General features: G+C 35.9%; 1 protein-coding gene across 1 annotated transcript; it reads left to right on the forward strand.

The window, feature by feature from the left end:
• The first annotated feature begins 214 nt into the window (after window positions 1-214).
• Window positions 215-8,810, forward strand: LOC136202362 (trafficking protein particle complex II-specific subunit 120 homolog). Its single transcript, XM_065992930.1, has 10 exons — window positions 215-881; window positions 965-1,171; window positions 1,325-1,507; window positions 1,836-1,945; window positions 2,410-2,469; window positions 3,039-3,324; window positions 4,350-4,642; window positions 4,850-5,727; window positions 6,403-7,323; window positions 8,294-8,810. Exons 1-10 carry the CDS (start codon window positions 471-473, stop codon window positions 8,512-8,514), a joined length of 3,570 nt encoding a protein of 1,189 aa, XP_065849002.1. The 5' UTR covers window positions 215-470; the 3' UTR covers window positions 8,515-8,810.
• The last annotated feature ends 4,046 nt before the right edge of the window (window positions 8,811-12,856 follow it).

Here is a 12,856-nt window from a genome sequence, read left to right on the forward strand (position 1 = left end):
ATAGGCCGAAGTTCCAATTGTTGGATCCGATCTTCGGCCACCCATCATATTGAAGCTCTAAAGCACTTCGATATAGAGTTTTTAGTGGAGGGACACCTTATGTCACCCAATTAATCATATTACACGAGGACAAATGAAGCGGAAACACATGTCCCATTAAACTCATCTAAGATTTTATAACATCAATATTCAATATATTGAAAAATTTCTAACCAAAAAATATATTGAAAATTTCATGCCAAATGAAAGTTAGTAGCTTAATTGCTCATTAGGAAAATGCAATGGAGGCATAAAGAAGAAGATCCAGGTCGAAGTAGTCGAAATCAGAACGAGGATTATCGTTGATATACTCGCCATACCTGCCACACTCCTCTCCTTCCTTTCTGCTCCCTGTAACTCCCATTCTCATTTCCACTTCTGAATTGTTAAATTTTTTTTTTCTTCTTCCACACCGCCGCTCAATCCTGAAAATGGAGCCCGATGTTAGCATCGAGACATCTTGTATGATCCGCGTCGGAATCCTCCCAATCGGCCGCGTTCCACCCAACATTTTGCGCGACTATTACTCAATGTTCCTCCGTCACCACACTATTCCTCTCTCCGCCATTAGTTCCTTCTACACCGAGCACCAGAAATCCCCTTTCACTAATCAGCCATGGGACAGTGGCTCTCTCCGCTTCAAGTTCGTGCTTGGTGGATCCCCTCCCAGTCCTTGGGAGGATTTTCAGTCCAATCGCAAGATCCTCGCCGTAATTGGCGTGTGCCACTGCCCTTCCTCCCCCGATCTGGACTTCGTTGTCGATCAATTTAATGCTGCGTGTAAGGTTTATGATTCGGCGCTTGTGTCGCGGTGTTTTGCTTTCTGTCCATGTGATTCTCAGGTTCGCATTTGCTTTTTTGTTTCTCTGTTGTTTTAGTTTGTTTGGATAATATTGTGAATTTCCAATTTTGTTTTCTGATACAGCTTGAGGATGGTGGTAAGAAGGGGGAGAATCTGAAATTGTTTCCTCCTGCGGACCAGCAAACGCTGGAGATCCACTTGCAAACGATGATGCAAGACATAGCTGCTTCGTTGTTGATGGAATTTGAAAAGTGGGTTCTACGGGCAGAATCTGCTGGAACTACTCTCAAGACGCCATTAGATTCTCAAGCTAGTCTAAGCTCTGAGGAGGTTTATGTCTAGGTGTCCTAAGGATTTTTAATCTACAATTTCTCAGTTTAGAGTTTTTTCACTCTTTTTTCAAAAAAATAAAAAATCCTTTTGGGATGCCGTGTTTTGTGCATTTGCAGCTTTATTAATTTGTATATTGGTAAAAAACTGCAGGTGATCAAGGCTAAGAAAAGAAGACTCGCCCGGGCACAGAAGACAATAGGGGACTACTGTTTGTTGGCTGGATCTCCTGTTGATGCCAATGCTCATTATTCCACTGCGTTAGAACTAGCGAGATTGACTACGGATTTCTTCTGGTATGCTGGGGCTATGGAGGGTAGTGTTTGTGCCTTACTGGTATGCTTACATTTTGAGCTGAAGTAATCTAATATCTATAGAATTGCATCTTTTTGTCATTTGCTTGTTTATAGTTTGACTAACTTGTCTTTGTACCCAGGACGTTATGTGGCATGAGATGTAAATATAATAAGATGTCTTATTTGAGTCTGATATATTGTTGTTATACTATGAGCTTATAGTTCTCATCCGGATATAGTAACAAGAACTTTCCTTTTCAGTATCCTTTTTGTTATGATGCATATTTTGTCACAGTGATTGTTCTATTTTATGTTAATCACCATTTAAAGTTTGCATTTACATACCGTTTCATTTCTTCTGCTATCAGATAGACTTAGCAAGCCAGAAGGATACGGTTTTTGAGGACGAGGTCAAGTATCGTTACAATAGTGTCATATCACATTATAAAAAATCATTTACTCCAGATAATGCTCAAAGGTAATTGTTATTTTAGTTATGGATACTTTCTGGAGTGCCGCTGCTCCTTCCATATATTTCTGTCTTTCATATTATATTGGTGAAGTACATCTGCTTTCCTAAAATTATACTTTTTTGCTTAATTGATCATTTCAATTCTTTGTGCTGATAGCTGACCCCATCTATTGCAATTAAGGATTGGTTGTTGTTTTAAGTAAATGTGTAGTAGTTGTTCAAAACATTCAGCCTAATTTGCTTGTACTTCATAGTGGAAGTTTGCAAGCTTTAATTGGTATTTTCCCACCATTGTAATAATAACAAACAAAAAACTTCTCCACGCATATTTTGTCAAATAACTTAAATTTGTGTAGTTTTTAATTTATTTTCTTTCATTGTACATCACAACTTCAGTCCTTTGGTTTCATGCCTTTTTCCAATTTATATTAACAGCAACTTTTCCGGTTTTGTTGATTATGTCTATGCAGAGTTTCACCTTTAAGCTTTGAGCTCGAAGCTACTCTGAAATTGGCAAGATTTCTTTGCAGGTACTATAAATTCTTCTCAGAAGCTTGTGTAAGGGTACATGAATAGAGCAAATTCATGAAGCTCATAAATTCTTCCCGACAAATTATAGATGCATGAACATTACCCTCATACATTTGAATATAGTTTATCATCAATATGTTGATTGTAGCTTGTAGATATCATTTTGCCTCCTCATGGATAGTTTGGAGATTGATATTCGTAAAACGGCTGCTTTCAAATATTTGGAATGCATCTTGGAATAATTATTTATCTACTTTCAAGCTGTTTTGATTATTGTTCCATAAATGCCTGAAAAAAAATTTTGTAGGAAATTACTTACTCGCATCTGGTAGTCCTTTGAGTCCATTATTTTTTCATTTTTCATTTATCTGGTTACTTAAGAGTAACAAGAACTACGATAATACCTAGTTTTGGATTTTGAAACCAACTGCTCTGTCTGTCATTCATCCATACCTCTAAACTGTTTCTCAAATCAGACACATGCTTATATTAGGAAAATTTCAAGTAGAGGTGCATGTTTACATTCTTGCAAGGGTATATCATTGATTTGTGGTGATTGTTTGTCCAGAAAACGAACCTCAAAGGATGTTGTGGATTTGCTGACAAGTGCTGCAGATGGTGCAAAATCTTTGATTGATGCCAGTGATAGACTGATATTATATATTGAAATAGCTCGCTTATTTGGGTCTATCGGCTATCAGAGGAAAGCAGCCTTTTTCTCAAGGCTGGTAGCCCAGTTGTATATGCAGCAGGATAATAAATTTGCAGCAACCAGTGCTATGCAAGTTTTGGCCATGACCACAAGAGCATATCGTGTACAGAGTCGAGCATCCTTCAATCACCATAACTCCAATGTAAGTGTCTGACTTAGGAAGTTAAAATAGAATACTCCAGTGATTTTTCTTACTTGAACTGTGACTTTAATTGGATGCTCAGTTGTGCTTGGATATTACTTGCCATATGAATTCTTGAGAAGATATTTTTGTTAATTCTCTGGCTGCAGTCGCTATGTATTTACTCTCTTGTTAGTTTCTGCAAAATTTATTCTCAGATCTTGTCTGACTTCAATTTCAATTTTAGCTTCTCCCCTCATCATATGTAAGAACTATATGTAAGCATTGTTTTCAAGTTGTTCTGTTCCTTATAGGTTGCAAAACTGTGTCGTTTTTGTGATTGCAGATCCTTTGAATTTTTTCTCCATATTATGATCTGTAGTATAGAGGGCGAGCCTTGGCGCAACGGTAAAACGTTGTTGCCGTGTGACCTGAGGTCACGGGTTCGAGTCTTAGGAGCGGCCTCTTGCCAATTAAATTGGCAAGGGAAGGCTTGCCCCCAATACACCCTTGTGGTGGGACCCCTCCCCGGACCCTCGCTCAGCGGGGACGCGTAATGCGACCGGGCCGCCCTTTTTTTTTTTTTTTTTTATTATGATCTGTAGTATAATTTTGTTTGTCCATAGTGATAGAAAAGAATCTGGTACTGGGGCATTTGCTAGACTCTGTTGACATCGGACGCAATGCTTGGAGGGGATACATGGCATGGGAGTAAATGATGGAGAATAACGGTGGTTAGTTGGTGAACTGGAAGTAGGGGCAGCAGATAGTTAACTTATGTGATGGTTGTTATAGATAGTGAGGGAAAAGAGAAGGGCATATCAGTTTGTTGCTTGCAATAGAGAGGGACTAGGTCCTGTGGCATGAGATCAATCTGATGTTGTTCATTGCTGTTTGTTTTTCTTTTATCTACTGTACTGAGTTTATTCATATTTCAGGCTTGCTCAGTCAGAGTGAATAAGGCCATTAACAAAATTGCTCTTATGCAAATCTGGTTTATGTGTTTCTATTGATAATTTTGCACTTTTTCTTATCTTTCTTTACAGGAGACTAGTTTGAGCCATGCTGATAGTGGAAAGATGCATCATCATTCAGTAGTTTCTTTGTTTGAATCTCAATGGAGCACACTGCAGATGGTTGTTCTCAGAGAGATACTGCTGTCTGCGGTTCGTGCTGGAGATCCTCTTGCTGCATGGAGTGCTGCTGCACGGCTACTGAGGTCGTATTATCTCCTTATTACACCTGCTGGACAGAATGGCCTTGCTAGTGCACTTAACAATTCAGCTGAGAGGTTACCTTTGGGAACTCGCTCTGCTGATCCTGCCTTACCTTTTGTGAGGTATCTAATTTACATATTAAATCTTATGATTAAATATGGGCTAGATAGATTCTTCTACATGCATGTTCCTATATCCTTGTCTGGGTGATTGCTTCATTATAAATCATTTGTAGCAGTCCTGTAATGCTGACTAGGCTTTCGGGTCTCATTCCTTGTCATTTTGGTTTCCAAGTTGGTAATATGTTTGCTTTTTGGTGATTATTTCAGATTATATTCTTTTCCTGTCCATCAGTCTCAAGTGGACATTATAAAACGCAATGCAGCAAGAGAAGATTGGTGGGCTGGTTCTGCTCCATCAGGGCCCTTTATATATACACCATTCAGCAAAGGGGAGCCTAGTGACAGTAGCAAGCACGAGTTGATATGGATAGTTGGAGAACCAGTTGAGATTTTGGTGGAGTTAGCAAACCCCTGCGGCTTTAATTTAAGAGTTGATAGTATATACCTATCAGTCCATTCATCAAATTTTGATGCTTTTCCTGTTAGTGTGGATCTTCCGCCTAATTCATCAAAGGTGATCACCTTATCTGGAATTCCAACTTTGGTGGGATCGGTAACAATTCCAGGTTGTATTGTTCACTGTTTTGGTGTTATTACTGAACACCTTTTCAGAGATGTTGATAATCTGCTTCTTGGTGCGGCACAAGGGCTTGTGCTTGCTGATCCTTTCAGATGTTGTGGGTGTCCAAAACTGAGAAACGTATCTGTTCCAAGTATTTCTGTAGTACCCCCACTTCCTTTACTAGTTTCTCATGTCGTGGGTGGTGATGGTGCAATAGTGTTGTATGAAGGTGAAATACGTGAAGTATGGATTAGTCTGGCTAATGCAGGTACAGTTCCAGTTGAACAAGCACATATCTCACTATCTGGAAAACACCAAGATTCTGTTCTCTCAATACCTTACGAATCATTGAAATCTTCACTTCCTCTGAAGCCTGGAGCAGAAGTGATCCTACCTGTGACATTAAAGGCCTGGCAGCTTGGATTGCTAGAAACTGATACATCTGTGGGTAAGCTTGCCTCTGTAAGCATGGGGAGGCAGTTAAAGGACAGTAGCAGTCCGACATTACTGGTTCATTATGCTGGTATTTTCTCGTTAACTTTGAATGCATTATTAACCTGTCGCATTTCTTACTACTCAATTCGAACTTCTTGTTGTAACAACATTTGGAAGGGCCTTTTTCTCCATAAAAAGGCAACACTAAACAAAGAATTTTGCATTCGCTATGCTCAAAAACCGAAAGCCTAGTGGCTTCCAAAATTGTCATATTGTCTGCCTAAAGCTTTGGTGTGGCTAACAGCCATATCATCTTGCTGTATTAGATCAAATTTCTTATGGCTTATCTTTTAAGAGTAGATACTCTAAAAATTAAAATTTCAGTTTGTTCTTGCTATTTTTTTATTGTTTATGGAGAAATTGTGCCGTGTACCTGTTTGCATAGTAGTTAAAAAAATGAGATAAATAAAAATCTAAATGAGTTTTTGAGTCTTGCATTAGTTAGCAATTACATGTGGAGTTCAGTTTGTAGTTCTTAATAATAAAAATCCGTCCACATGCCCTCGTGCCATCTGCAATGCACTTATTATCAGCTTCTTGTTTTTAGATCATTGGATGCGCCTAATCAACATCTCAATTCCATTTCTTAAAGTTAGAGTTCATTTTGTACTTAGTGTTCCTAGATAGGCTTTGCTTAATTATCCTGAATGTTATTACTACAAGCGGCTATATAGGTGGTAACAGTATTCATTTTGGTGCTCAGGGCCATTGACAGAATCTGGAGATCCTCCAACAAAGGGATCTGCTGTTCCTCCTGGTCGACGCCTGGTTGTTCCCTTGCATGTTTGTGTTCTACAAGGTTTGTCTTTTGTAAAAGCTCGTTTGCTTTCGATGGAAATTCCTGCACATGTCGGTGAAAAACTTCCAGAATCAGTGAATGTCGAGTGTACCCCTAGTAAAGAAACTATTGGTTCAAGGAATAAGATGGAAGGATTGGTGAAAATTGATCCTTTCAGAGGAAGTTGGGGACTACGTTTTTTGGAGCTGGAGCTGTCTAATCCAACAGATGTTGTGTTTGAGATTAATGTTTCTGTTCAACTAGAGGGTCACGACGATGACAGTTCTGTTGATAAAGACGCTACCGAATATAATTATCCGAAAACGAGAATCGATAGGGATTACTCTGCAAGGGTATTAATACCACTGGAGCATTTTAAGTTACCTATTCTTGATGGTTCCTTTTTCATGAAGGATTTTCAGGCCAATGGGGGTAGAAATTCCAGCTTCTCCGAGAAGAATGCCAAAGCGGAACTAAATGCTTCCATTAAGAACCTCATTTCCAGAATAAAAGTTAGATGGCATTCGGGACGAAACAGCTCTGGAGAATTGAATATCAAGGATGCAATACAGTCAGCCCTTCAGACATCTGTTATGGATGTACTATTACCAGATCCATTGACATTTGGCTTCAGGCTTGGTAGAAAGAATTCCCCACAAGAATCAGATGCGCTTATGGACTCCTCTGAGACCAAAGGTTCTGTAATGGCACATGAGATGACTCCAATGGAGGTTGTAGTTTGCAATAATACCAAGGAAATGATTAGGATGAGTCTCACCATCACCTGCAGAGATGTGGCTGGAGAGAATTGCGTCGAAGGTTCCAAGGCTACTGTCTTATGGGCGGGTAAGATTTCCATTTCATGCCTATCTCCTAAAACTTGCACTCTTATAGGGCTGAATCTGAATTGCATTGCTTATTTATGCATATTATCCGAGTAAAATACATACATGGCCTCTGAATTGTAGTTTTATTAACATTATGGCCTCTAAACTTCATTTTTTTACTTTAAAATCCTTGAACTTTACGTTTCTATAACATTGAAGTCCAACAACAACAACAAAGCCTTAGTCCCGAAATGATTCGGGGTCTATAACATTGAAGTCCAAATCAATAAAAATCCTTTAAAAAGTTAACAAAATGATAATCTACACAAGTTTGATACATCATTGACTATTATGGACCTGGAGTAAAACTTGTCTGTTTTCTGTCAATGTATAAATCAAAATACCAGAAGTGAAAAAGTGTGCTAAACTGATAAATTGTGCTGAGTACAGTTAGGACAAACTTTCATCACTGTCACTAAACTTTATTTTTGTGCCAATAAAATATAACTCGATTTTGGTTATTGTTTCGATAAAGTTACATTGACGGATATCCATCAAATGTTACACCAGAAAGATGACGAGGACAGTGAATCTATGGACTGATTATCAAACCATCGCTATATAAGAACCTTGGATTCTTAACCTAGGTCAATTTTATTAATTATTTTGTATTTATAGTCTTAGAAGAAATGCCACATGTCCATTGGGTGCCACTTTCTTTTACACATGGCGATAATTTGACAGCCAGTCAATAGGCTCCCGCTCTCTGTCTTCGTCATCTTTCCGGTGTAAAATACAATGAAAATCAATGAATGTAATTTCATTGAAATGAATTGCAAAGTTGAGTTATTTTATTGGTACAAACCGAAGTCTTACCGTGATAAAACTTAGTCCAAACTTCTGTGGCCGTGGGTGCTTTTAACCCGTTATTTATTAGAAATTCTTAACACAAGACTACGTAGCATGCTCTGATTTGTTATAAAATACAGGTGTTTTGCATGGTATAATAATGGAAGTTCCGCCTCTTCAAGAATCAAAGCATTCTTTCGCTTTTCACTTCCTTGTTCCCGGTGAGTACACTCTGATAGCTACTGCTGTTATTGAAGATGCTAACGACATTCTCAGAGCCCGTGCTCGAACTGATTCAGCCGATGAATCGATTTTCTGCCGAGGGCCGCCATTCCATATTCGTGTTGTTGAGACTGCTTGATTGATTATTCAGTTCACAGACAATTGTTTAGATCTCCATACTCCAATTACACCAGCTGTGAGTATTTCTTGTACTTTTCAAGTATGTAAATTTTTTCGATTTTGATGCTTTGTAAATTTCATAATTCGATCAATACTCTTGTAGAATTCAGTGATTCTCTGGGTACATTACATTTATGGCCCTGAACTATAGCATTATTAACAGTGTGACCCTTGAACTTCATTTTTTTGACATAAAAATATCCGAACTTTGTATTATTATAACATTAAAGTCTTAAGTTGATGAAAATCTGTTAATTTTTTTAGCAATAATATGCTGACTTGGATAATTTTGACCACACCATTGATTTTCTTTTTATCTGTATCACCATAAATTTGGTCATATACCTATTTTACTCCAGGAAAAAAGAAAGCAAGTGTAAAAAATGAATCATGCAAGTGTAAAATAAGTATTTGATTTCTACCAAAAAAAAATAAAAATAAATAAGTATTTGACCATATTTTAAAATATGTGACAGATAAACAAAGAGTCGGTAATTTTGAAATATAAATCAAACTAGTTTAGTTCATCATTGATGAATTTTTATTGTTTTGGACTTTTAATGTCATAATAATGTAAAGGGTAAATTATATAAAAAAAATCTGAGAATTCCACAATTGATTGGAATTTCTAAAATTTATGAAAATTTAGAAAAATTCTGGAATTTTTGGTGGAAATTGCAGAATTGTTCTGGATTTTTCCAGTCGTTCAGGAAATTTCAGAATATATTCTGGAGTTTCCAGAATAACTTTTAGAAATCGGGAATTGATTCTGGAATTTCTAGAATTGTTTTGGAAACCCAGAATTGTTCCAGTGTAAATTCCTTCTGAAATTCTCTCCATCGCTATTGAGAAGAGCAAAAGAAGGTTCAGGAAGAGGGTAAATTTCTTATGAATTAATACCACATCAGTTTTTTTAACAGTGAGGGTAAATTTTCAGTTTTCTTAACAACCACCACCATATGCACTAATTCTGAAAAAAAAAAAAAAACCCACAATTACCTATTTTCATTACAATGTAACAATAGGTTTTTTTTTTTTTTTTTTTTTGGTAATTTTCCCTAATGTAAAATTTAATTTTTTATAATAACAAAAATGAAATTTAAGAACTATAATGTGTAATTTAGAGGCCATAGGTATATTTTACCTGTGAATCCCCTCAACCATTTTTGCAGCTTCTGTGATTTGGTTTAGCCATGGTTGGAAAAAAAACGTCATGAGGCCATTCATCAATTTCAATTTTTTTTTTTTAAATTTTCTTATCTTTTAATTTGACACGTTGAGCTTTCAATTAATTATTGATGCATATGAAGTTCTTGGTTAGTAGAACAGTCAACTATGAAAACACGGGTAAAAGTGGGCTATTCATTTGATCTTTGTAGTTTTAAGTGCTGATGCATTTCCAACCGTAAAAATGTAATTTTAGATGCTGATTTAATTTTTTTTGTATTACACTTTTAAATTTTTAGCTGACGCACTAAACGGTAAAGTTTTAGGATGTTGGAGGTTAAAAAAACTTGGTCTAATCCTAACGGACTGGATTTTGAAAAATTACTCTCAAACCGAGGCTAAGATTCTTGATGAGGGTATAAAACAAAGTATTCATTAAACTAATTTTTGTAATCTTGGCATATGTAGAGAATTATTTAAAATAAGAAACAATAATATTATTAGGTAAGGAGAATTAAATGTCAACTTATTGAATTGTGATTATAAGTGTTATTTTGGTTTGGTTTGGTCTATTGGGGTTGCTTACAAGACTAGTATTAGAAGAAGACCCAAATTGATTGAAAAGTAAAGACCGGGAATGTGAAAGCAAAAGGTTAAAAATTGAAATGTTGATTTTTCTTAACAATATTTTTCTTTCTTCTAAGTCTTCATATTAAAAAAAAATAGCTTAATACATCATTCGGCTTCTGAATTTGTCCAAAAACTTGATTTTTTTTTTTTTTGAAACAGTCCAAAAACTTGATTAATTCCCAAATTTCAGAAAATCGTGATAGTCATTTCAACTTAGTTAAAATATTCCGCTAACCTCATCAACTTGTTTAAATATAGTCGATTAATCCCTTAATTGCAAAGAAGTAAATTGTTTGCGGAAGGTGTTGGAAAAGTCAAACGAATTGACACATAAGTGACACGTCGGGCTTGGACTGACACGTAGAAAAAAAAGGGGGTTAATTTTTTTTTTTTACCGTGAGATCGAATATCTCCTATTACTTAAATAGAATTTTTGATGTTGCTTAGTTTAGCTGTAACAACTATTTCTCCTGACTATTAAAACACAGCCAAAGTGAATAATGTTATCACAAAATTTATAAAATTAGAGCTTTTATAGTGAAAATAATAATTAACCCTTTTTGTTTTGTCACATATATTGTTTATGTGTTAATTGATTTGACTTTTCTAAAACATATACAATATATACTTTATTGTATGTAATTTACTTATAAGTTATTTGTAGTGGATGAATTTTTTTTGTTATATACTACCTCCGTTTCATATTACATGTCTTTCTAGAGATATTTTTTTTTGTTTCATATTACATGTCATTTTATATAATCAGTACACGTTAAGTCATCTTTTTTTCTGCTATAAAACGCGGGTTTACGGAAATTAATTATAATAATGGACTTATTATAGAATATATAAATATTAGAATCAGTAAACAAGAGGCAACAATGTCTTTTTTCCAATATCCTTAATTTCTATACAACTTTCTAAAAAGACATGTAATATAAAACGGTGAGAGTATATTGTAATGGATGAATTAATTGACTATATTTTAACAAAATATCACCTCTATATATTAATTGGCTAGTTTATTGTTCGAATTCGTATTGAAAAGTGAACAAAAGTACAAATATAATGGGTTGAGTTGGTATTAATTCTTTTTTTCTATTCTCTTGGTTTTGAAACATTAATCTTCTAATTTATAAAAGCAAATGTTACGGGACCAACTCAAAATCAGGTCAAAGCTCTGTGTGGTGCCGAGAGTTGAGAATTCTTTCGAATCCTCGGCCCGACCAATTCTTACCGAAAGGGTCTATCCCTTTTAAGCATCAAACATCCTGTCAATTCGTTTATTGGTAATCTGTCTTGGAGAAACTCTCTGTGATTAAACCTCGATTTTTAAAGGATCTGCACTATAGGCTAACTCCGAAGCCTAAAGTGTCTATAAGGGTTACACTCTACAAAGACACATGTCTCCCTTCACGAAGGCCGGATGCCCGACTCTCCTAGTCCCTAGTGGACTAGGGTGTAAAGCTTAAACTAGCACCAATAACTGGTCCAGGGGTTGGTGGAAATCCGACGCCAGGGTCTCCCTGTCCCCCTATAGTATTTCTTACGCCGACTTGGAACCCACAGCTCTTAATCCTCTTTGAAGCCTAGCCAATGCTCTTGCCGATGCTTGGGATGGCCTTGCCCATGTCTGGGGTCGAGTTTGCTTATGGCTAAACTCTCTCTCCTTGACATACTCCCTCACTTAGATGATCAACACCCTCATTGATCGAGCTGGCTTCCTCCGAAGAGATCTTCAGTTCACTCAAACGCGGAGGTTCCACACAAGTCTTCAATTAAAATGTACTACTAATTCTATTGTTATTTTGCTAAAATATTTTTATAAATGACTCATTAAAATACAAAATACTTAGTTAATTTGAATATAATCAACAATAAATAGAAAGATAAATGTGTAGAAGATATAAATTCCCTATTAATTAGTGCATTTGAATAGATTTATTGATTATCTTGAAGCAGAATTTCCACAAGTTGAAGTTTGGTTTGTTCATTTATTGGTAGAATAGAACCCTTAAGAAAAAAGGTTCAACCTATTTCAACTGCCACTACCCCCAACCACCACCAACATTCTTCCTTACTCTCAAGACACCTTAATTTTTTTTTTTTTTAAATTCATATAAATTTTTTTTAAAAAGTTCATATAAAATAACACTTCATCTTTTTTTTTTTAAGAAAATGCTTCTAATTTCATTAGATGAAAATAAAAGAACAAGTGCAACAAGCAAAATGTACAAACTTTACACGATTACACGCTGAAACAAAAACAACATCCACAAAGGGATGAAAATGACTACAAAGAGCAAAAAGAAACCATAAACGACATAAAAAATACAAAACAACAATATATTTCTCGTAAATCTAAATCTGTAGAGAGACATCTGCAATCAAAACTTCATCCTTTAGATCATTCCGAACATTCAGATCTGAGTCCTTTTTTTGTTGTAACCACGCAGATTTATTGATCTACAGACAAGATAAACCATTTCCGCTCTTGCTAAATC

The sequence above is a fragment of the Euphorbia lathyris genome, chromosome 8 (assembly GCF_963576675.1).
Source record: "Euphorbia lathyris chromosome 8, ddEupLath1.1, whole genome shotgun sequence".
Taxonomy (NCBI): domain Eukaryota; kingdom Viridiplantae; phylum Streptophyta; class Magnoliopsida; order Malpighiales; family Euphorbiaceae; genus Euphorbia; species Euphorbia lathyris.